Source organism: Pocillopora damicornis, chromosome 8 (assembly GCF_964200805.1).
Source record: "Pocillopora damicornis chromosome 8, jaPocDami1.2, whole genome shotgun sequence".
Lineage (NCBI taxonomy): Eukaryota > Metazoa > Cnidaria > Anthozoa > Scleractinia > Pocilloporidae > Pocillopora > Pocillopora damicornis.
In genome coordinates, this window is record NC_142677.1 from 7014872 (window position 1) to 7039897 (window position 25026).

Below are 25026 nucleotides of genomic sequence, written 5' to 3' on the forward strand. Positions count from 1 at the left end.
ATGTTATGCCCAGAAGCCCAGTCTAACCTTCGACTGGAAGAGACAAAGAGATCTTTTTTAGCTCTTCAGCTTCAGCGGAAGAAGTGAGACATTCCACTTAACTAGTTCACGCAAGAGGACATGGAGTAAAAATCCTCTTCAGAAGTTTACCGCAGTCACAAACAAAATATTGCGCCTGCATGCAGCCTCGGCTAAACTGGGAGCGAATAAAATTTATAACTTGATTGGATGGTTAGTGTATGACGTAATTATCTTGGAAGTGAGACAAAGGAACTTATCGATCTCGTCGTGCTCTCGCGCGTGATATACTTCTCTTAGAAGTACTTGATCAGTGTTTCTTTTCGTTCAGCCATTTGGCCCAAAGACTTAGTTTCCCTTCCTTTCCTTTGGTCGTCATACTGGCTTGCTAACCCAGGAATCTATCCCTGGACTGATTTTATCGGAAACAGTCCTCATTGCTTGGCAGGTTAGCCAATTTTAGTGGAATTCCCCTTTGTTTGCAATCGTGGATTGAATAACCTTCGATTAGCCACGAGAAGTGATTGTGCCGTAAAGACGTAGTATTTTCCCGTCTAGTCTTGTCTTTAACAGCTTTGGTTTGTGTTATGTTTTTTTTTTTACCTTAGTGGGACTGCAGATCCTGACCGGCTAACGGACCAGATTTAAAGAATATGGACAAGATTAATGGGGATCCTGTTGCTGGCGAGAGCCACCCTCAAGAAATCTTACAAGGGTCGGTGTACAGCGACGGTGGTTACATCCCGCCGGAAGATTTGAATAACCATTTCGAAGAAGATGACGGACTGGACTTAGAGGGATATCAACCGACGTATGCTGAAGCTTTCCCTCCCCTTCCAAGCGCTCATGTGGAGAATTCAACGCAAAGCGACGCCGGATCAAAATGGCGAACTGGAACGGGTCCGATTCGCTCTACCACTGTGACTCAGGTATATATAACTGAAATCGCATAGAGACAAAAAGGAAATTAACGTTCTAAAGAGGAATTCTAAATAAGTGAAGGTTAATTTGTTCTTTTTGAACTTGTCTAATATTTATTAGTTTGGTATGAATATAGCTGATTTGAGTTCTTTACTTAGATTGCTACGTTCAGCGTGAAAATTGATACAACCTCACGACTGGAATTGCCTTTCTCTGTTTCGCCCACGGGATCGCTTTTATTTCATAATATGGAAAAGAACGTCCGTGAAATAGATAGTATCAGTTATTGTAAACTTATTTTTGTCTGTAGTTGTTACGCCTAGAATATTTCCTCTCGATAGACAATGAGCGATGCTTAGTTCTTCAAGCCACGTTTACAGGTCTTCCGGTCAGCCCACGGCTTACGGTGTTGGCTGTTGTTGAAGTATGAAGAAATAGTTTCATTAAATTATTCCCTGACATAGTAACTGCCAAAGAACATTGTCGTTATATTGACACGTTTTTCCTTTGTGTACTTTTTAACAGTTGAGCGTTTTTCTGCTTCAATCTCGACAGAATTTTGCTAGTTAGTTTTGAACCATACAAAGCATCAATAATTTAAGTGATATTTTCATAATTCTTGCCTCAATGGTTGGTAAAATGTTGACATTATTTCACGACACATTAAAATCAATGGAATTATGTAGTTGATCGCCAAGTTTTTTGAATCGTTAAGTTCTGAGTAGAAAATAGTCGAAAACCATTTCTCAGGAATAATGAAAAATACCTCTATATTGCTGATCCACACTTTCTGAATTCACGCAATTTCACAGTTAATTTTTAGCGTTCCGTTTTCATCGTGCCTTCTTTGATAACTAAGTAAAAAAAGGTATTTGTGAGGTCTTAGCGACATGTAGAAAACAGTCTTAAAGTTCTGATCACATGTTTCTTCGAGTTTCGCCGGCACTGTTGTCACGAAATAGGCAATTTGCATAGCGAACAATAACTATCTGAATAGAGTTAATTTTTCCCTACGTGTCCCGCCAACAGCCCACTTCATATTAAAACTAATTTTCCTATCATGAAAATAAGCGATTTGTTGTAAGCCCCCACATAAAATGATCAAGCATCCTTTGTGTCAAGCAAGATATGTCAAGAGTTATTTTTCTGTAATTTCCAGTAACATTAGCTAGTATGTGGTACTGTAATTAGATCCAAATACATTTAGGACTAAGAGTTGAAATTTAATGAATATATTTCTTCCTTTTCTTTCTTCACTAAAAAATTTTCCATTAATTCATGATTTAAAAAACTTAATTGATCATGCCCTCCAGAAGAGAGAAAAACAGAAATGTGATATGATCTTGTTTCTAATTACTGGAGGTGTTTTTTCACTTCTCCAGTCTCTAGTGGTAGGGGAATAATCCTACTTGTTACAGCTGTCCAGAGAGACACCAACTTCAGGACAGGAGTGGCTAGCTATCAGTGAATTAATCAGTATCTTAATATGCAACTTTTGAAATAAAAGAGGTGGAAAGGTAGTATTATGAAGATTAACACAAGAAAGACTTTCTGTAAACAAAACTTGATCAGGTGATTAAATAAATAATAGCATAAAATTTTTTTCTCCTGCTTCAGTTTCCATGGAAGCAATTTGTTAACATTTCTTTTGATCTTGTAGGGTTAGTGTAAAATGTGCCAAGCCAAGCTTCATTTTTAATGTTTTTATTAACCTCTTTTGATCCACGTCTAAATGCGTCACGTTCTCTTTTAGTTCCTTTAAAATGCTTTTTGTAAGATAAATTTTAATTGGACATAAGATGAAAGATTTCCAGGGAGAGAGAAATTGTCTCAAGAATGTCTTTTGTGTCAATTGTTAGTTTGATAAAAGAATATTCCTTTTTGGTTAGAAGTCATTTTCTTTTTTCATATCACAGGAAAGGGTCAGATCTCTTTCTACACTTTTGTTGAGCTTGTGGTAATAAATTAATATGATATCCAAATCTAACTAGAAGTTAGATAAAATCATTTTTTACTGTAAAGCGTGTCTTTGAAATTAAAGCACTGGGGCTTTGTCCTCAAAGGGTGTAGAATGTGTTTAGAGTTAGCAAAGACAAAGAGTTACAGATTCTCTCTTACAGAGAAGTGTATCAACATGTCTTTTTTTTTTTTGTCTTTGATTGTTTTGCTGTTTAGATTTGAGTATGATATCTTCAGGGATTTAAAGTTTCTATGTAGGTTTTTAATTAGAATCAGTAGATGGTGGATCTTGCACCCAGTAATGGGGATGGGTTTTTGCTGGCTCCCTTTGCCATTAGATGAAGATACAGCCTCTGATGTAGATTTGGAACACAGATTATCTTTAAAAATCTGCTTAGGTTGAAATGAAAGCCTCTCTCACTTATAGTTGACAAAAAATAATCGCACAGACCATGTGGAGAATGAAGATTTTGGCTGTTGTGAGTAAAAGGATGAAAGAAACAGTTGTTTTAATATGCCAGCAATTCTTTAGAATACAGAGGTTTTGTAAAGAACAGAGGAATTGCTGTTATTTGTGGTGATTGTACTTTACAATCCTGGGTAATGTTTTTTGTTTTCTTTTTTACTTCTCAATGTAGGTCTTCCGAGTTCCTCTGGAGGAAAGGCGTTACAAACAGCCCAATGAAAATGCTTTTGGAGATGACCGTCAACGAGAGATCTGCCGCGACATTATGGCAAAGACCGGAGCTTCAATTGAGATCAGTTCAGGAAAAGATCAAGGCTTGACAATCATGGTGACTGGAAAACCAGAATTACTGGCAAAAGCTAGGCGTATGGTGCTAACCCAACTTCAGACTCAGGTAAAAGCAGTTTGTACCTGAAAAATTTATATATTTGTAATGAGAATTCTAGCATACCTGCTGGTACTCAAAGGAGTCTGACAGATATTTGGGTTTTATATTTCATTCAACCTTTCACCTCTAAGAGTGACTGGCATCTAATTTCACCCTTGAATCAAATGTAAAGGTCACAAGAATACAAGAAATAATCAACAATTTTGAGGAGCTCCTGATTGTCAAACAACTTCTCCTTGTCAGTACCATAACAAATGTAAAGAGAACAGTGTAGAGAATATAACAACCAATATTAGGGTGTAAAGAGTTAACCCTGCAAGCTGCACTAGTGACCTAGACAGAATTTCTCCTTACACTGTCAGTACTATTTCAAGCAAACAAGTAATGAGAATAAAGAAAAAAAATTTAACGTTAGTCACTGTCAAAGGGTAGTGGTGTTATATGTACATAATGGAAGTTAACCTTTTAATTTTAGGCCTAGTTGGTGATCATTTCCTTAATTCTCATGACTTTAACATGTGATTCATGGATTTAATGTAAGAAGGAATTAGACTTTGGTCAGTGTTAGAGGTTGAAGGGCAGTAGGGTTTTTATGAACATAATTGACATAATCTTGAATTTTTAGGCTAATGTTGAACTCAACGTTCCCCGCGAACATCACAAATTCATTCTTGGCAAAGGAGGCAAAACGCTTCAGACACTTGAATTGCAAACTGCGACGAAAATCACCATGCCTAGGGACGGATCTGATACCATAAGAATTGTGGGAACAAAAGAAGGTGTGGACAGTGCTCGGCATGAGATACAGATCATATCTGATGAACAGGTAAGTTGCAAGGAGATAATTAGTGTTGGGTGGAGTGAGTTAAAGAAACATAGGTTTGGCAGTTATTTAGGTGGCCTAACACAGCTTTGCATGAATAAGGCAGATTTCATTGCTCATACAAGGCATAGCAGCAGTCAGAGACAGAATTGTTGACACATTGGCATTTTCAAGCCCCCCTATGATTTAATTTTCACCCCTTTTGGCCTTGGCACTTCTTCTCAACTGTGGTGATCTAAAATTTCTCTGATGTTCAGTTGCAAGTAAGCAACATTTAATATTAGAGTAGCATTCCCTTTTGCAGATTATTGTGCAATGCTAAAAGAAGTGTTATCTGGTGTCTTCACCATTTAACTCCTAGAGGTGATTTACTTGTAACTTCTCCCTTTAAAATCTGTATAGACAGACAGGTCATGAGAACACTTAAACTTGTCAAGTAAAGGGTTTTCTCTTGGTCTAACACTAAATTTTGTGACTTGTTCAAAAGAAAATGTGCAGCAGCAATAGGGGAGAATTAACTTTCAGATCTTGGGATTTAAAGGATCAAGATTACTGCTTAGGCACAATTTGTCAACTAATTTTGTCTCAATTTTTAGTTTCTGAGTATAAGATCCTTTTTGGCTTGCTTCTTAAGTGAAATTGTGGGTTGTGGCCTGTTTCTAAAGTGAAATTGTGCAATGATTTTGTGACCTGTTTCTAAAGTGGAATTGTGAGATGATGTTGTGGTTTGTTTCTAAAGTGAAATTGTGAGATGTTGTTGTGGCCTGTTTCTAAAGTGAAATTGTGAGATGATTTTGTGGTTTGTTTCTAAAGTGAAATTGTGAGATGATGTTGATGTTGTGGCCTGTTTCTAAAGTGAAATTGTGAGATGATGTTGTGACTTGTTTCTAAAGTGAATTTGTGAGATGATGTTGATGTTGTGGCCTGTTTCTAAAGTGAAATTGTGAGATGATTTTGTGTTTTGTTTCTAAAGTGAAAATGTGAGACGATGTTGATGTTGTGGCCTGTTTCTAAAGTGAAATTGTGAGATGATGTTGTGACTTGTTTCTAAAGTGAATTTGTGAGATGATATTGTGGTTTGTTTCTAAAGTGAAGTTGTGGGATGATGATGTGGCTTGTTTCTGAAGTGAAATTGTGAGATGATGTTGTGGCTTGTTTCCAAGGTGAAATTGTGAGATAACATTATGGCTTGTTTCTAAGGTGAAATTGTGAGATAACATTATGGCTTTGTTTTAAGGTGAAATTGTGAGGTGATGTTGTGGCCTATTTCTAAAGTGAAATTGTGAGATGCTGTTGTAGCCTGTTTCCAAAGTGAAATTGTGAGGTGATGTTGTGGCCTTTTTCTAAAGTGAATTGTGAGCTAATATTGAGGCTTATTTCTAAAGTGAATTGTGAGATGATGTTGTGGCCTGTTTCTGAAGTAAAATTGTGAGATGCTGTTGTGGCCTATTTCTAAAGTGAAATTGTGAGATGCTGTTGTGGTCTGTTTCTAAAGTGAAATTGTGAGGTTATGTTGTGGCCTATTTCTAAAGGGAAATTGTGAGGTTATGTGGTAGCTTTTTTCTAAAGTGAATTGTGAGCTAATATTGAGGCCTCTTTCTGAAGTGAAATTGTGAGATGATGTTGTAGCTTTTCCCAAAGTGAAATTGTGAGATGATGTTGTGGCCTGTTTCTAAAGTGAAATTGTGAGATGATGTGGCCTGTTTATGAAGTGAAATTGTGAGGTTTTGTTGTAGTTTTTTTCTAAAGTGAAATTGTGAGATGATGTTGTGGCCTGTTTCTAAAGTGAAATTGTGAATGATGTGGCCTGTTTATGAAGTGAAATTGTGAGGTTATGTTGTAGCTTTTTTCTAAAGTGAAATTGTGAGACGATGTTGTAGCCTGTTTCTAAAGTGAAATTGTGAGGTTATGTTGTGGCCTTTTACTAAAATGAAATTTTGAGATGCTGTTATGGCCTGTTTTTAAAGTGAAATTTTGAGATGATGTTGTGGTGTTAGGGTCAGCACTACACACCTCAAGTTAATAGGTCTTAGGTGAAGACCTTGTTCTGTGGTGAGTTTTTTCAGCAAGATGATTTCCTCTCACACTGCCCCTCTTCAGCCAGGACTATGTATGGCTTAATGGTCTGTGGAGCCTAATGGGGGAACTTGTGACTGACTTGCATCCCATTCTGATTGGGTTGGGGAATTGCAATACTCCCTTTCCACTTGTGCCACAGAAGCTGAGATGAGCTTGGGCTGAATGAGCCACCTGGCTTGAGTGGAGGCCTGGTGTTTGAGGGAAAATTTTTGTTAAGTAACACCTCACTATTCCTCACTGTTTTTTATTTCTAATTATTTTTTGCAGGCTAAACTTGCCTTTGAAAGACTCAACATTGAACATTTTTACCATCCTTTCATATCCGGAGCCAATGCCTCGAAGATCACAGAACAGACTTCAGCACGTATCAACATCCCACCTCCATCTGTTCAGAAGGACGAGATCACTATCGCAGGGGAGAAGGAAGGTGTGGCTAAGGCAAAGGAAATCATTATGGCTATATATGAGGAGAAAAAACGGAAGACCACCACTGTGTCCATTGAAGTAAAGAAGTCTCAGCATAAGTATGTGATTGGTCCTCGTGGAGGTACCCTGCAGGAAATACTGGCTCTTACTGGTGAGTATAGGAATGAAGTTCAGAAATATATATAAACAGGAAGCCGTCAGAAAAAGAAAAACTGACTGCTGAATAGTAAATTTCCTGTAGTGAAAGTAGCAGATGTAAAGTCTCAAAAGGAGTATAGATCATTTTTCTTTCCATTTTCAACAGATAATGTTAGAATGAAATGCTGTGCAGTTTTACCTGTGGATAGACTCCTGTTTTAAGCTAGGCCCAGCCCAAAGTTTCATGCACAAGCTGCATCAACCCTTAAACTCCCAAAATGTGATTGTTAATTCTCCCCTTTAGCTGCTACACATGCCCCAGTAAATTAGTGATGTGAATTTTGTTAGATGTTAGGATAACAACTTCTACCTGATAAGTTTGAGTATTATTATTTGTTTGCTGGATAATGTATGAATACTATGGGGAGAAGTTATATGTTGATCACCTCTGATAATTAGAGGGTAATGATGCTCTGGCATCATGAATTAGCAGCTTCAACTCGGTGTTACCGTAATTTCCGGTCGATTACCCGCACGGCCGATTACCCGCACCGGCCGATTATTGCATACGGCGAAAAAAAAAGTCAACGGATTACCCGCACCGGTGGATAACCCGCACGTTGTTATTCAACTTTTTCGGTGGCGAAAACGTGACATTAAGGCGATACATTTCAGTCTTTCGATTCAGACATGTGCACAATTCTGTGTCAATATTAGCTTATACTTTATTGATTGATTATTGCTGCTGCTCTATTACCGATTTCATCGGCAAGAGTTATTACTCTAAGCTTATAATCAAACGTAAAACTGTGACGTGGGCGTTTCACAGCAGGCATTTTAACTTAATTGGTGACTCGTGGATACACTTATCGCGAATGATCGAGGTTTATAATTCTTATTCAGTCAGTTACCTTTTTATAGCATGTAGGAGCGTAATGAGCAATATCCATTGTTCATTTGTCGTTAAAATACTTTTTCAGCGCGAAATTAGTTAAGTTTCGCACCTATTATTTTCAACATTCTGGTGATGCATTTGGGATTTAAAATTACTGTCGGCAATTTCTCAAAAAAATCGATATCTCCTGTTCTACTGGGCCTAACAAGTCCCTTAAAACGGGAAAATTCTCTTTAGCTCAAGCTAGTGAAAACTGGAAATTTGTTACTGATGCGCCGGATATCCTTGGATTATTTTTGTCACCATCAAGGTTTTGTTTTCACGCGTGCCGATAAAAATTTGTTTGTCACGCAACTAATTATGCGTGAAATAAACTCGAGTTGGCATCATGTTTTCGTGCCGCTTTGTGGCACTTTTGATACAATAAAATTCATTTGAGAGGTGGAAACGCAGGTAGGTGAGAAATTTTTTCAATTCAACTTCCAGAAGAATTTAAAATTGTCACATAACCCGCACCTCCCTATTACCCGCAGTGGCGCGGATTTAATGCAAAATCAACAGATTACCCGCGGGTAATCGACCGGAAATTACGGTACTATGCTCACTTACCCAGTTCTTCTAATGAAGCCTTTTGGCAAGCTAAAGACAGTTAAAATGTAAACATCCTTTTATATTCCAGGTAATCATGCTTAAAAGGTTAAGGCAATTAATTTTATCATATAATTATCAAGAAAAAGAGAGGTGAATTTTTGGTGTGGAAATTTATTTTCTCAGGTGTGTCTGTGGAGATGCCACCTTTAGACAGTGATTCAGAGACCATCACCTTGCGTGGTGAGCCAGATAAACTTGGGACAGCCTTGACCCAGGTGTATGAGAAAGCAAGCAGTGTTGTTAGTGCCGAGGTTGATGCACCCCGCTGGCTCCACAGGTTTATCATTGGCAGGAAAGGACAGAACATACGCAAGATTACCCAGGATTTACAAAAGGTTGGCAGCTTTAGTTAATCTACCTTTTCATTCCCTCAATGTGATTTGACATTCCTCCCTCTTGTTGTTATACTCTTCTTTGTAAATCAGTTGGGAGAATTTAGTATCAAGAACAAGAAATCCAGCTGATAATTTTTCTATTCTCGTCACTTGTTTTGTGGTGGAGGTTTGAAAATTCTGTGGAGAAGAAACCCCTTAATTCACTTGTTAGATTTGGAAGTCAACACAAAGCACAAGCACACGCGCTGTAAACAGTTGTATGTTCTCAGATACAGCAGTTGCAGTAACTTTTTCAATAAGCCGCTGTCAATGGTGCAATACGCAGCTGTGCCCGGGAAGGAATTGTTATAGTGCAACCTAAACAAGAGAGCCTTCTTGTCAGTACTAAAGGGAATGTATAGAGAGGAGTATGGAGACTGTGGATGCTGATTTTAGGGTGTAAAGGATTATTGAAACCTCTGCACATGACAATTCTATGTCCAGTGTGTAATTTTGTTGTATTTTATGTGCATGATGTAATAGGACGGTGATTTTTGACAGGTTCATGTTGAATTCAGTGATGAGAAGGACAGCGTCTCTTTAGAAGGACCCCCTCAGGAAGTAGAGAAGGCACAAGAATCCCTTGAGACATTTATTAGAGAACTGGTGAGTTCAGGTTTAACCAAAGGTAGATCAAATATGTGACAATGTTTGTCTTACAACAGAAGTACTTACATTTTGATAACCTTCAGAAGTGTTTTGCTTTCAAAAGGGTTCTCTGTCTGGTAAGTTTTCTGTGTAGATGGGGACAAAAGAGTCTTGATGAGATTGAGACAGCTCAGAATGGCCAAACATGTAAAATGAAAAAGTAAAATATTGAAAAAGTGAGATATTTAAGTCCTCTATTATGGGAAGCTAGGCAAATGTGACTAGATGAAAATAAATGGGTAAATTATGAGAACTTATTATTGTCAGTAGAATCTGTGTTTGATTTCTCACCAACCACTGATTTTGTTGTCCAAATGACAGAGAGCATCCATGGACTTTGCAGAAATCTTAGTTGACCATAAGTATCACCCACACATCATTGGCAAAAATGGAAGCAATGGTATGACTGTAAACTTCATCAAATTGCAGTTTGTTTGTGATACCTTTCAAGTGTTTGTGAAAAGAAAACAAACCAAGCAATGGAGCGTAATGTGTTTCTGCTTGTATTTTTCAGTAAACCGCATTAAAACTGAAACAGGAACATCCATTTTGATTCCATCCAACAACGAAAAGAGCAATGTACTGAGGATTGAAGGTTCACCCAAGGGAGTAGCTTTGGCCAAAGCTGAAATATTGCAAATGGTTAAGAAACTGGTAAGTTTATTTGTGCAAAATGTTTTTACAGTTTTCAATTTGTTTGTTTGTTTGTTTTTGCTGTTTTGGCAATATGGCATTTTTGGTGTGGCTTATCTCCCATTATTTAACCCCGTCACTCCCAAGATCTAGTTAGTAATTCTCCTTACTGTCTGTCATACAATTCTTCTGATGGTAGTTTGGAGAATTTGATAATTGCATCAACTAATTAATCCCCTTTTTGATGTTTTTCTGAATTCTCATCACTTGTTAACTTGATATTGTGTTGATATTGAAAGGAGAAAGTCTGTGTTGATCACTTGTGGGAGTTGAAAAGTTAGTTACTCAAATTATGGAAAAGTCACATTGAAAGATTCTGTTTCCTTTCCAATGTCCTATAGAATTTTTACTCATTGAAATGCTTATCAAAGGATTCCCATCGTAAATGTAGCTCAAAGTAAGATCAGTTTTCAAATGTCATCCATGTGTGGAAATTCTTTTAATGCACTGCTCCTTGCAGGAAAATGAAAAGACCAAAGATATTCTTATTGAACAACGATTCCACCGAACCATCATTGGCACTAAGGGAGGAAAGATCCGTGAGATTCGGGAGAAATATCCAGAAGTTCAAATCTCCTTCCCTGATGCTGGCAAAATGAGTGATATTGTGAATTTACGAGGACCCAGAGAAGATGTAGATGGTGTTTACACTTTGCTCAAGAAACTGAGCTCTGAACTGGTAATACTTGTTGGTTCAGTTGAACAATTTTGTTCTTTTAGGGCAGCTAAAGTATGTTACAAGCTGAACTCTCTTTTGTTTTGTTGCCATTCTGTTGGGAAAAGCTTGCTCAAAGTCAAATAGTTCATTATGTACAAAAAGGTAATTGTTACAGTCACATGTATGAAAGACCAAATGCTTGACCATCAGAGGGTGTTTTGGCTGAAAAATCATCCTAATTTTTTAACATTGTGTCACCATATTTGCACATTCAGCATTCTGATATTGACTTATTTATATGTTTTTTTTCTATATAATCATCTTTATTCTGTTGACAAATTACATAGTTTTAAACATCTCTTGGCATGTTGTAATTGGTAAATGGGTTGCTTGACAAGACAAACTAACAAGATAGATATTATAGGTCAGCTGGCAGATGCGCTGAATCTTTCTTCTGTTTTATTTTGTTTAGATTGCTGCTAACTACCGTGTTGAAGTTCCCATTTTTAAACAGTTCCATAAGAATGTGATTGGCAGAGGTGGAGCAACCATCAAGAAGGTATTGTGTGTTGTTAACCAGAAATAGAAATAGCCTTAGTTGATTGCGGTAAAAGGTTGTCATTAACTTGTACTTTTGGTCTAAGCAGCTTTTGGGGAGAAAACAATTTTAAACTTTTTTGAACAAAACAGCTTTTAAGCTTTGGTGTGGTTGGGTACAAGTCTTGATTGGCTTCACTTAATTACTGAGACGTGTTGAGCAAGTTTTCCAGTTACTGAAAGGAGTAAAGCAAGACCAATGCAATTCTAGATCACAGGGTAATTTAGTTTCCCCTTACTGTATCATCCTTCAACCAATAATAAAGGTTATGAGGATGAGAGAAGTTATTGAGACCAAGAGAAGCTCCTGATTGTTTGACTAATTCTCTCTATCAGTACCATAGGAAACATGAAGCAAACACTTTGGAGAACATGAATGCTGAAGTTTAGATTTGTAGATTCTTCTCTAACCCTTTGTGCTGTCTAAATATCTGTCACTGCTTACTCTGCAGATCCGAGAAGAAACTGACACAAAGATTGAGCTGCCAGCTGAAGGAAGTGACAGTGACGTCATTGTCATTACAGGACACAAAGCACAGGTGGAAGCTGCACGTGACCGCATAACAACAATACAGAATGAGCTGGTAAGGATTTACCTGTTGTATTCGAGGAGTGTAGATTCAAGGCTTAACACTCAGTTCCCAAGAAGTGACTAAAATTTGAAATCTCCTAACCACATGTTTACATTATCCATATAGCAGTGATGAGAATAAGAAACTAGACTTTCTCATTGAGACAGTGTTATCTCACGATATTATCTCAGGAAATGAAATCAAGAATATAGGGGCAGGAGCATACTGTGATATAACGAAAGGATGTTCTTAGTAACGGGATGAACGGTAGTTCATAGTTAGGGCCATTGAAATTTAGCCTGAGAATTCTCTGATTTCCATTAACTGTTGAACATCCTGTCATCTTACTCAGTTCTCAGAACTATCTCTCATAGAAGTAAAAAGCATCTAACAGAGAAATTTGGAAGAGATCTTTGGTGTTAAGGATTTAACGAAAGCGCACGTACGTTTTTCAGGCAAATGAAAAACCAGTGATCAGAAAATTCTCCGTTTTCCATGGACTAATAAACAGCTTGTTGTGTTGATTTTTAGACCAGATTCTCACAACTAATTTGCGTAGAAGTACAGAGGTAAATGTATATAGCAACAAACGCAGAGAATTTTGAAAGAGGTGCTTGTTAGAGGGTTAACAAATGTACACGTGTGTTTTTCAGGCAAATGTCACCCAAATTGAAGTGATTATCCCACACAAACATCACAATGCTGTGATTGGTGCAAAAGGCCGGTTGATCCGTTCAATCATGGATGATTGTGGGGGAGTAAGTATTAAATTCCCACCTGAGGGAACCAACAGTGACAAAGTTCTTATTCGTGGACCAAAGGATGATGTGGAAAAAGCCAAGAAACAGCTTCTGGAGCTTTTGAATGAAAAGGTTAGAAATTAAGTTTTCAAAAATTGATGTTTTGCATAAAAATCGCAAGATTTTAAATTCTCCATCTTCATTTTCATCCTCATCGTGCAGAAGCATCACATCGACATTCCTCTGTTAGCATTATGAAGGACGTTTGTCCCCATGGACCCAGTTAAACGCCTTAGCCTGCCACTAGTCTCCAATAGCTCAATGGTAGACCATTCGCAGTGGTAATCGGAAGGTCGTAGGTGCAAATCCCATCGGGAGCACTTGGAATTCTTTTTCTCCAAGTATATCGGGGTCATTCACTGATTTTCGTCACAGTACACGTAAAAAGGACTGAGATCGGTTTTGCCAGTTGTTGATCGCTCAATCCTACAATGCATGGACAGTTTTCAGATCAGTAATTCATTTTGTTAAGGAAAAGTTTGAGCTCCTACGGAATTGAATTTAAAGGGTTTTTTCAATATTATTTTGCAAGGCTGAGAGGAAAATTGTCTGGTGAATTTATAAATTTTAAGACTACTCAGACTCGCAATATGCGACAGTCAAGTAACTAGTAGCAAGTACAAATCAAAACTAATTAAGGTTTTCATGAAATTAAATCTCACTTTTTCTTCCGTGTCACAGGAGACCAATAGTTACACCCTAGAGATTCGTGCAAAGCCACAGCATCACCGCTTTTTAATTGGACGGGGTGGATCCAACATCAGAAAGGTGCGCGAGAATACAGGAGCAAGGATCGTTTTCCCGACACCAAATGATGAAGACAAGGAACTGATCACCATCATTGGAAAGAAGGAAGGAGTGGAGGCAGCCAAGCAAGAACTGATGAAAGCAATCAAGGATCTGGTACAGATATGTTTTAAACTTTCTGACCCCCTAGAGTGACTAGCATCTAATTTCTCCTTTCACCCATGAATCGAGAATTGAGATCACGGGAATAAAAGAAATGATTACGAACTAAACAAGCTCGTGATTGTTCAACAAATTTTCCTTGTCAACGCCTAAGGAAATTGAGGAAATTCCTTTGCAGCTGATTGTGGATAGATTAGCATGTAAACGTCTCTCATTTTCTTTTCCTTCACCCTAATATGCAACTGCTTCTAAGATCGCACATAACGTATTTATATAGATAGCTTTAGTGAAAACGTGGTTATTTCCCCCCTTTTACAGGACAACATCGTCGAAGGCGAGGTACACGTAGACCCCAAACACCATAAGTATTTTGTTGCCAAGCGAGGTGAAAAACTGCGCGAAATCGCCGACGACTTCGGCGGAGTTGTGGTCAGTTTCCCCAGGAACGGCGTGAACTCTGATCGTGTTGTCCTGAAAGGCGCCAAGGATTGCATCGACGGAGCAAAGAAAAGGATCCTAGAGATTGTAGATGAGCTGGATTCCATGGTGTCCATCGAGTGCGTCATCCCTCAGAAGTACCACCGTAACATCATGGGAGCCAAAGGGGTCAATGTCCAGAAGGTTACTTCACAGTACAATGTTCAGATCAAGTTTCCCGACCGAGACCCAGCAGCTAAGGGACAAGGCATGGTTAATGGCAGCTCCTCCCCCGTGGAGGTGAACGGCGATGAAGCTGGCTCCCCCCCGGCTAGTCCCCGAAAGTGTGACATCATCACTATTACTGGATCTAAGGATAATGCTGAAGCTGCTAAGGAAGCATTACTGGTATGTAGACATGTTTCCTCAGCGGAAGGGGTGGCAATTTGCGCTAAATCGACGAGATTTTGTGTACCCGAGCCATCCAATGTCCAATGCCGTGTTTGCCTCTTTGCGCTGAAGTTTTTTACGCCTTACACCCTATTAATTGTTTGCTTCCAGGAACTTGTCCCAATCACAGAGATGATGACCATTCCATTTGATTACCACCGCTTTATAATCGGCGCCAAAGGAGCCAATGTCCGTCAAATGATGGACGAGTTTGACGTCAATATTACCATACCCCCCTCTAAGGACGAGTCTGACCAGGTAGTCATTGTTGGTACTCGTCCCAAGGTCAACAAGGCTATCGAGGCGCTTGAACAGAAGGTGGCTGTGATTGAGGCAGAGAATGAAGATCGGGTGAGATTCTGATCTGTATAAAAGGACCTTGTCTTAAATGATCGTTATATGTGATTTTTGCCGTGCGCTTTCGTGGTATGCTCCCGGCAGGGTGCGGTTAGAGAGCTTTTCGATTGATTGTCGTAAAATCGAAACCAAAGCAATCAATAGTAAATCAATATCAATCATAGTAAGGAAAATCCGAGGAGCTAGTGAGAACTTGGAGAATAAACAAGCCAACTACCTGAAGAGCGGGAAAACGCGGCCGACCTAGTCGGGTCGGTTGGTCTTGAATCTGATTGGCTGGAAAAGTGGCGCAAGTTTTCTGGACTAATCACACAGCGAACTAAAGTAAAAACAAAGCAATTCTGGTTTACTTTTCGACTTTAGTTTTCTTCAACGGTAAAAGGATGAAATGAAAAGGGGTAGAAGAAGCAATTGATAAGTAGAAACAATCAAGGGTGGGAACAAATGGCCAGGACAAACACCAGTTAGAAGCCACAATAATGTGTAATTCGGGCCAGATTTTAGACGCGCCAACCTTGGAATAACGTTCCCATCTAGAGTAATGGTCATTTCCACTCTTTTCGCAGCAACTACGAAGTTTCAAAATGGAAATAACCGTCGCTAGTTCTTATCACCCTAAGATCATTGGCCGCAAAGGACAAGTTATTCAGAAGATCCGCACCGAACACGGAGTACAGATACAATTTCCACCCGTGGAATCTTCGGAGGCTGACGCGGACAAGATTATCTTGACTGGTTACGAGCATAACTGTGAAGCAGCCAAGGAAGCCATTTTGAAGATAGTTCATGAGTTGGTAGGTGTTAATTTTATTAAGCTTTCGTAGCACTTTTTTAGCACTTTGCCTGTTTTAGCCTATGTAAACCTTTTTATTAGCCTTTGATAAGAATGCGGTGAAATTAAAATGTGATCGTGCAATATTGCCCGTCTCTGCTGTTACACTGTCTCCATAGATTGTATTTTATTGAACGGGGGAAAAAGGGAGGGGGTGGAGGGGGGGGGTTGGGCAGGAGTAACACTTGAGTCGCGTTATGCGACACAAACTAATCTGTGAGCACGCGCTCCTTATTAGCGCCTGGGCATGAGTGTTTCTTCGCCCTCGGGAACGTATGAAGCCTTGAGCAACGTGAACTGATGAGAGGTCTGAGAGGGGTCTGGCACTGATACTCATTAATGCCAGACCACCTTGCAAATCTCTCCTTGACTCGTCTAAAATCTTTTCGGGGACGAAGAAACGAGCGTCTTGCCACGCTGGTCATGAGCGCCTGCTCTAAGACTGACACCAAACGGAAATAAGCGGTGTCGTAATTATCGCACGACTGCGCCACTACAGTGATAACAGCTTGTTTGTTTTATGGATTAACTTCATGGAGCGTGCAGTAGGTCGGCTCATTTGCGATCTTATGGTGCCGATACCAGCGTGTTAATTGTTGTTGTTTTGGCAGGAGGAGCAAGTGAGTGTAGAGGTACCCATTGACCCCCGAGTTCACCGCCGTCTGATTGGCACCAAAGGAAGAGCCATCCGGAAATTCATGGACACCTACAGGGTGGACATACGGTTCCCGTCACTCAACACCTCTGATCCTGTCGTCATTTCCGGTCTCGCAGATAACGTAGAGGAAGCAAAAGATCAGCTTCTGTTGTTGGAAGAGGAATACGTGAGTGCACAAGATATTATATATGCAAAAGAGGTTTGGTGGACCAACTTGACGCGAGCGTAAAGTGGTATCTTTGAACCCTTCTAGATCCTCAAGGTTGCGCTCTCTTAAACTTTCCCCTTTCCCCTCACCTTCCCGTGCTCTCCTTACCGGTCACCTAGACCAACACAACGCTGATTATTAGGTTGTGAATACTGTTCTTATACTATCCCAAAGTGCCGTCAGTTCTGTGATCCCCTTTACCAATATTCATATTGTGATCTCCGTGGCATTAACTTAAATATTTTGTCGCGCATCACGGCACTAATTCCTTTTATTTCCTTCCTTAAGATGCAAGACGTACGGGACGAGATTGAACAACATGATGTTGTCAACCATTACCTAAACCCGCCAAGTAAACAAGGCAACCAGGCAGGGTTCGTTGTTAGGGATGCTCCTTGGGATAACGTGCGGAAGGCAGACGGAGGCAGGAAGCAGCAGCCCCCACCTCAACAGCAGTCTACTATAGAAAGGCCCCTTCCACCTGATACCACCAACATTGCCGACTTCCCCTGTATCGGCAGCTCCGCGGCCGCTCCCCGTCCCACAGCCTGGGGTCCGACCCGCCGTTGAGAAGAGTATACCACGACACTTTTTGTGCGCAAGGTCGCTGACAGCTTAACGAAGATTTTAGTAGATTTTTATTAGCTTTGTTAGCTTGTTTACCGTTGTGGTGAAATTATTATAATTTTTTTCTGATTATTTTCCCCTGTTTCTTGTGTTTGTGTGACTGGCACTTGGTAACTAAGAGACATTGTATGATCAAAATCACATAGCGTTGTTATTCCGGTTGATTTTTGTTAGTTTCCCTCGATGAGACCTTGAATTTGTCGTATGCTGGTGGAGGAGTTGCGTGCTTTTGATTTGGTATAGTTAAGGGGTTGTTAAAGGGGTTTAGTTACTCTCTGTCTTGGACGAAAATTCACATCATCGTCGATTAGCTTGCTCAGCAAAATTAAATTATTTTTTCATCTGATTTTACCGACTTGTCTTTTGACAATCAAATAAACAGACATACTTCCATAGAAGGAGAAGAAAAAAAATAAAATCTAACATAATATTTGATATTCTTTATATTCCCACCCCTTCAAAATAGAAATATTTAGATAAAAATGAAACTCAATGTCTGCTTGGTTGCTTATTGGTACGTCTAACCAAGTGACTTCTGTAACCTTGCAAAAAGGCTGAGTAACTATTTGACTTGACCGGTACCAGTTCTTAAGTGGCTTTGTAAGGTCAAATAAATTGCTTAACCAGAAAAGGAATAACCTTGTCTTATCTTTTGTGTCGTCACTTGACGTTTAGTCTGAGCTGTAAAGTCCCCTCATCGTTCTAATGCCCCGACGGGGTCCTAAGTTTTTTTAGCATCAACGGATGAACAATTGCACCTTCGGACAATCAAACTTAACAAATATACTTTCAATATCGCGCAATGGTCGATCATTAACACCGATAGAAAATCAATTGCATAGTGTGACAATCAATTGCGTATTAGAGACACAAAAATACAATTTGCACAGAGACGCACAATCAATTGCACCTTCATACAATCGTTTATTCAAAATGGTCAATCATTAACGTGAACTGACAAACATTGGTGTTGCCCATTTCTTAACATCGTAGAGCAAGCAATAAGTGCCTTAAAAGCAGCTCTAAAAGTGGACATAAGACATCCATAGCAGCAAGAACAGATGAAAAACAGAGCAGAGGCAAGACGACAAGGAATCGCGTTAGGCAATTACTGCACTCAATTGCCAGATTAGGCCCTGCAGAGAAGAAATTGAAGGAAAATTACAAAACATTACAGTACAGTACACTGTAACAGAACAATTTTGAAATTTCTTTTTCCCTAGTTTATTGTTATTATGCACTTATCAGCGGCCATACCAGGGGGGTGACCCCGGGGACATACGGGGGAATAGCGCGGGATTTGCTGACTTTTGTCGCCAATTTCTGGCTCGGAACGGAGGCATTGGACCGCTTTTGCACTTCCGAGGCAAGATACACGGGGAAAGACCCGCGGGATTTGTAACATCGCCGCCATCTTGAAAATGAAAGATCCGGACCGCGGGGACTGGGTATTACCGTTGAACGGCTTCCAAAATGGCGACGGAGAAAAAGGTAAGCGTGTCTTACGTTTTCTCGTACATCTGTCCCCTTTTGTTGGTCATCCTAACACAGCGAAAATATTTTCCGCAAGAAATCGTTGAAATTGTCCTTCTATGACTTACAAGGTATAAAGCTGAACCTCACTGTATGCAGAAAACAGGTGGACTAGCTATTTTTTTCTTACTGTATATATTATTGTTTAACTTTTATTAACAATTATGAAAGAGATTGCGTTACAATTTGGGAGTCCTTTCAAATTATGCTCCCGGAGTATTTGCCCTGGGTAGGTGGAATTTGCAAATGTCTTTGTGCAAATGCCTGGGGGTTCCCCGTGGTCAACCCCCCGGGATGGCCGCTGATAAGTGCATTACTACACACGTTTGTCAGTTCACGTTAATGATTAACCATTTTCAATAAACGATTGTATGAAGGTGCAATTAAATGTATTATTGTATGTCTCTAATACGCAATTGATTGTCATACTGTGCAATTGATTTTCTATTGGTGTTAATTATCAACCATTGCGCGAGATTGAAAGTATATTTGTCGTGTTTGTTTGTCCAAAGGTGCAATTGTTCATCCGTTGATGCTATTGAATGTTAATATATATGCAAATAGCGTTCTTGAAAATTCGTCCGCGTTAATGAAGTTCATGGATGTGCTAATGAATGTATAGTTGCCGTATAGTTTCAACTGTTGACGTAAATGAATGTACATTTTGCGTAAATGAACAGCAAAAGGTGTAAATGTGGCACACCAATAATCCCCTCATGGTACTTCCTCGCGTGTATTCTCTAACCACCCGCCCTCGATATCCAGGTGTCACCTGATGCGTGGTCTCCATGTGTAACGATAGGAGATTCTTTACTCAAATAAAAGCATTTACTCAAGTTTATTTGCTATAAACTAAATTGCAAAAAATGGCAGCTTGTTTGAACTATCATTTTAGCAGCCAAATCAAACGTGAACAAGTAGTGGCTTCGGCTAGCGCCTTCATTAGAATTTCATTCTTCGTCTCCCGCGTCTTTGGAATGTTACGAGGCAATTTCTCACTTGAAAGTACTTGCATTAATAGCCTAAAGCCAATTACTTGCGAAACGCGTTCATGAAGCTGTCACGCAACGCAGCTCGTAGGGAGAGTTACGTGACCAGATATATTTAGACAGCTTGCTTTCTTAATCAAGCGTAGCTGTCAACATGTTGAAAGGGAGCAAAACATTTTGACATTCCAGCTGGGTCAGATGAAGATTATTCGCCGAAAAACATACTTTATTAGGGTCCAACACGGATTCCTGATCGCAGATCGCGTAAAATCATGAGGGGGTTTGATGCTTTCTCTTTGTTTCATCTTTTCAAGGTGTACTACTTTTTGAAAATGATTTCTCGAGTACCAACAATAGATTTAAACAGGACAACATAAGAGACTAAGCGATTTTAAAAGTGGTATCACACAGAAAACCAAGGGAATATCAAATATTTATATATTTTACCTCTCAGATTCAGAGATACTGTGGTCATTTTCACAAAAAGAATCATTTTGTAACTACTGTGGGTCAACTTCCGCGAAAATCATACCTCAAATTTACGTGCAGGATCGTGGATTGTTTGCATATCTGCGACACTCTCTTGGCTGGCTGCACTGGGATTTATGTTTAGCTTTGCAATTTTCTTTCCTGTGGTTATTAATTATTTTCAGGATAGAAGAGAGAAAACGGCTAAGGAAACTGAGTTATAAATGTAAATATTTTATGTGACTTACAGATTTCAGGGTATCAAAACAGTGTGGTCGATCGATCAAGAAAACTGACACTTTCTCTTTAGAATCTATAATCTCCAATTGTGAGCAAAATTTTGTTCGGAGCCTAATCAGAGAGCGAAATTGAAGGAATTAAAAACTCCTAATAAGAAAGGTATTTGGGGTGTACGATGACAGACTGCACATTTTTTATCTCGGTGAAAGACGACCGTAGTGACCCAAATGCGGTTTAGACGCGATCCCACCGCGATCCGAGCGCGGCCCTATCATAAATTGGGGAAATCATGTTACTGTACAAGGTTCACATGAAGAAAAATAGTTTCTCCCATCAATGATGAGAACTGATATACCGTGGGGTGGAGTAATAGGAAATAATATGCTTTATGTGCTTTCCCGTCTTTTTCTTTTCTTTTCCTTTTTTCGTCAGCTTGGTAGGGTCTCTGGCCATTGCTATCATCTTTTTCAGTGGACATGCGTCTGGAGTTCTTGTCAGGCGATTTGGCTGCCGTGTCACCACCCTATTTGGAGGGTTCTTGTGCACACTGAACCTTGGCCTTTCCTCTCTGGCAAGAAACATTAACGTACTGTTTCTCACCTATAGTGTGCTCTATGGCTAGGGCACAACTTGTGTGTTCTCTGCAAGCCTCAATATCATCAACAGGTACTTCAACAAGTGGCGCTCAATGGCCACTGGGATTGTAATGTGTGGTCAAGGATGGGGGGTCCTTATTCTAAGTCCCCTTTTGCAGACCATGATAGCCACCCTTGACTGGCAGAACACCTACAAAATAATGGCCGGCGTGGTTCCAGTATTGCGCCTGTCTGGTTTTACTTATAGCCCCAATGTACAGATACCTGATATTGACAAAAATGATGTGGCTGAAAAGGACGCTGAAATAACCAGTGGCGGGGAGAACCCAAAAGAAGGACAGGGGAGGATGGAGTTAGGAGAGACTCAGGAGCAGCAGAACAAGTCAAGGTGCCTGTGTGCATAGCAGTGTGGAAAGAACCGAAATTTGTAGCGACTGTTATGATGTTCACTCATTATGTACCACAGATTCATTTGATAATTTTAATTTTATGGGAGGGGTGAGAGATGTTGATGCAAAAAAGTTTTCGCGATGGAGGAGAATAACGGGTGTATTTTGTCAGATTAGCTTAATAATCCCAGACAAGTTTACATCTCCTGTATCAATAACAGTCGTGTCTGTTTAATATTACCTTGATTTTCAATCCTGCTATTTGTTTTTAGGTGAAATATTGCGAGGAATTTGGAGGAATTTGGAATCCAAGCTGGTGCAGCCTCCAGACTCTTTGTGTATTATGGAATCGCTTCATACGCGGGGAGACTGGTGTCAGGTCGACTGTGTGCCTTCGAAAAGGTAAACACATTCTATGTCTACCAATTTCTACCAGAAAATATACTCGTATTGAAATACAACTATATTTTGAAGTGAAACGTTACCAAGCCCAAATGAAAATTTTTGGTTTCCCCTTTTTTTTAAGGGGAGGGGGGCTCGTTTGGGGAAGGAGGGGGAGGCTAATGAGAACTATTAAGGCTAAGAGGGGGGTTTTAATCAATGGGGCACGGGGCATGAATGGCACCAACGATATCTCTGATACTATTCTCGTTACTGAAATTAAATAAGCTTTCTTTTGTTAAAAAGCCCAAAATGGACTAAATGAGACTGGATGCCTGTGTATGCTGATTCTTAGGTGCGATATTGTGAAGATATTGGAATCACTGAAGACGCGGCCTCCCGACTATTTGTTTATTATAGACTGTCATTGTGCGCTGGGAGACTGGTATCTAGTCGTCTTTGTGACTTCAAGGTGATCCACACATTCTTTGTGTATCAGATTGCCGAGATTGGAATGTCAATTCCAGCGACATGAAGTATGAAGCGACTAAGAATATCGCTCCTCCCCCTGAATGCCGTTCAATCGCTTTTTACCGCTCAGCGTTTTGTCTGATGACCTTATCAGTTCGTCTGTACTCTTTTAAACTCCTGGGTGGAGAGTTTTAAGTGTCTTACTCGGCCAGATCTCGAACGCAGATCTCTCGCTAACGTTCGACCACCGCGTGTCCCATTAACTACTCATGCGCATGCTATGTAAACTTTTTTATTATCTTGTTCAGTTACAAAGGCGAGGCGTATATTTTGCTATTAGTGCTCAACTTGGACTGATGATTACCAATTACATTCGTAAACTTTTATTACAGTTTTGTTACTATTTGTTCATTTCTGCAGCAGCGTGAATTCGTTTTCCTTTATGAGGATATGGCCACTCAAAGTTGAAAAAAAAGTCAGCTTCATGATGGTCTTTACTACGAAAAATTCTGACGTGCGTGCGGGCTCACTTTGGAACCCTTATTCATTAGGACGACACGGTGCTTGACATTGTTCAGATTTTGTGTGCCACGGCTAAGCGACGATGAGGAGAGGAACTTTCTTCGTCATTTTTCTCCTGCTTTCGTTTTTGTGCATTGCTTTATCTACTGAAGCCTCTCGTAAGTTACAATTTACTCTTTTGGAATATTTTCTGATAACTTTTTGCCTTCTCTGAAAGTTGTAAAAGTTGCAAAAGCTGGTTTCTTTGACCGAATTTCTAGGATGTGGCTCACCACTCGGAATTTCGCGGACTAATATCACGATACCAGATAATTGACTGACAGCCTCGAGCCACGACTCGCATTTTCCCGCGGCTTATGGCCGACTTTACCTCTCGGGTTGGGCCCCAAAATCTCGGTACAAGGATTATTTTCCATATTTTCAAGTAAACCTGGGTGCTATGCATCTTGTTTGTGGATTTGAAATCCAAGGCTGTCTCGCTATGGGGCCACGCCCCGGCTGGGTAACAAGATACAGGGTCCAGGTATCACCTGAAAAGGACTATTGGGACGACTGGAATTTCATAAAGGTGTGGTTTTTGCCTGACTTATTTTCTTGAGTTTCCCTTTTCCTTTTTTTCACTTAAAGATGCCTAATTGTGGAGATCGAGTTTGAAAAAGTAGAAAAGTAGAACTACTGACCTCCCGACTATGATATTACAACGTATTTTTTGTTTTCGCCGCAGCCGGAATTTTACGGAAGCACATCAGCCAGTGCAAAGCCGGTCTACAGCGAAGCGAAAGAACGAAAACTTGGGCAATATGTCAGAATATATCCAGTAGCTAGCGAGAATAGGATATGCATGAAGGTAGAAATCTATGGATATGCTTTTGGTAAGTATTCCGTTTTATTTTGTTTTTGATGATAGGAACGCGGTGTATGATCGTATAATGTTAGCTGCCAGGTTTTCCAAATGTGACCCTCGACGGGAAACGTGTACTGAAGTGAACGCACATGAAAATGACACGTTAAACAAGAGGCATAGAGTGAAATGAAGCGGCGGCCTCTGAGCAGTGGCGTGTCTGATGGCACGATTAATTAAAATTTTTCTTTTGTTTATGCGGCTCGCTAGGAACAAAGGTGCGTGCCAAGAAGAACCGAATACTATGTTTGTCGAGTATAGTGAATCCCAGAGTTCCAAATAGTACGGCCGTTCCAGACTTAAGAAACACCTATTCTTGTTACAAAAATAGCAAGAGATGAGTGCAGAATTGCATTCCTAATGAACTTCGTACAAATCTCTTTTGTAGTACGATTTAAAGGCATATGAGAACTACCTGTCAAGCGGTAAAAATAATTTACAAAAGAAGATTTTTTTTCGCTGAACTAACCATTTTCCTGTGTAGGTTTTCGCCGTTCATGACAAGAGATTGAAAATTAGTCTTAATATATGTCAAAAGGAAAGGGGTTATATTTGGAAAAAGTTTGCGGATGAAAACTTTGACTAATGAGAGAGGAAATGGGAGAGACCTGATTTATGCATTTCGCGCTTGGGTCATAAATCTGAGCGGAAAAAACTCAGTTGGTAACTTGCAGAACAGATATTAAACTAGGCTAGTAAAAGGTAAATATTTCGTCCAATTTTCTTCACACAATAAGATTTGCTGTGATTTGTTTTTAGCCAAGGGTATGGATGTATTTCTCCCTCTGTTCAAGCCTGATGCCATGACATCAGAAGTGAACTACCGTCGAGATTCCGTGAGCCGAGGCACGATGGGGGTTTAACGGTAGAAGTGAAAAGCGGAAAAACAATCGAAACTAAGCAGCTTGGAGAGGTATTTTGAGATTTTCTTTTTTTAGTAGGGGACAAGTAATTTTTTTATCCCCGAACGGG

General features: G+C 39.8%; 2 protein-coding genes and 1 pseudogene across 3 annotated transcripts in view; all 3 read left to right on the top strand.

The window, feature by feature from the left end:
- The first annotated feature begins 276 nt into the window (after positions 1-276).
- On the top strand, positions 277-18199 carry LOC113666124 (vigilin-like). Its single transcript, XM_027181882.2, has 19 exons — positions 277-466; positions 627-947; positions 3537-3758; positions 4378-4578; positions 6922-7231; positions 8888-9099; positions 9640-9744; positions 10108-10186; positions 10301-10440; positions 10940-11158; positions 11610-11696; positions 12187-12318; positions 12960-13178; positions 13788-14009; positions 14334-14840; positions 14994-15233; positions 15806-16033; positions 16683-16895; positions 17226-18199. Exons 2-19 carry the CDS (start codon positions 672-674, stop codon positions 17505-17507), a joined length of 3894 nt encoding a protein of 1297 aa, XP_027037683.2. The 5' UTR covers positions 277-466; positions 627-671; the 3' UTR covers positions 17508-18199.
- A 786-nt stretch (positions 18200-18985) lies between these two features.
- Positions 18986-22768, top strand: LOC113666118 (monocarboxylate transporter 10-like; annotated as a pseudogene).
- Positions 22769-23057: 289 nt separating this feature from the next.
- The window catches only part of LOC113666116 (uncharacterized), a 3230-nt gene continuing 1261 nt past the window's right edge, over positions 23058-25026 (top strand). The window contains exons 1-4 of one of the 2 annotated variants that reach the window (XM_089214567.1): positions 23058-23311; positions 23414-23721; positions 23878-24025; positions 24814-24967. In XM_089214567.1, coding sequence (XP_089070693.1) covers positions 23593-23721; positions 23878-24025; positions 24814-24917 — 381 coding nt within the window. In that variant the 5' untranslated portion in view covers positions 23058-23311; positions 23414-23592 and the 3' untranslated portion in view covers positions 24918-24967. Of the gene's footprint in view, positions 23722-23877; positions 24026-24813; positions 24968-25026 lie in introns of both variants that reach the window. The other variant, XM_089214568.1, reaches the window with a different exon arrangement.

Excerpts from the sequence above, each read along its gene's own strand:
- LOC113666124 (XM_027181882.2), top strand. The coding sequence starts at position 672 with ATGGACAAGATTAATGGGGATCCTGTTGCTGGCGAGAGCCACCCTCAA. Across the intron at positions 4,579-6,921 it reads AGATCATATCTGATGAACAG|GCTAAACTTGCCTTTGAAAG; the intron begins GTAAGTTGCAAG and ends TATTTTTTGCAG. Across the intron at positions 7,232-8,887 it reads GGAAATACTGGCTCTTACTG|GTGTGTCTGTGGAGATGCCA; the intron begins GTGAGTATAGGA and ends TTATTTTCTCAG.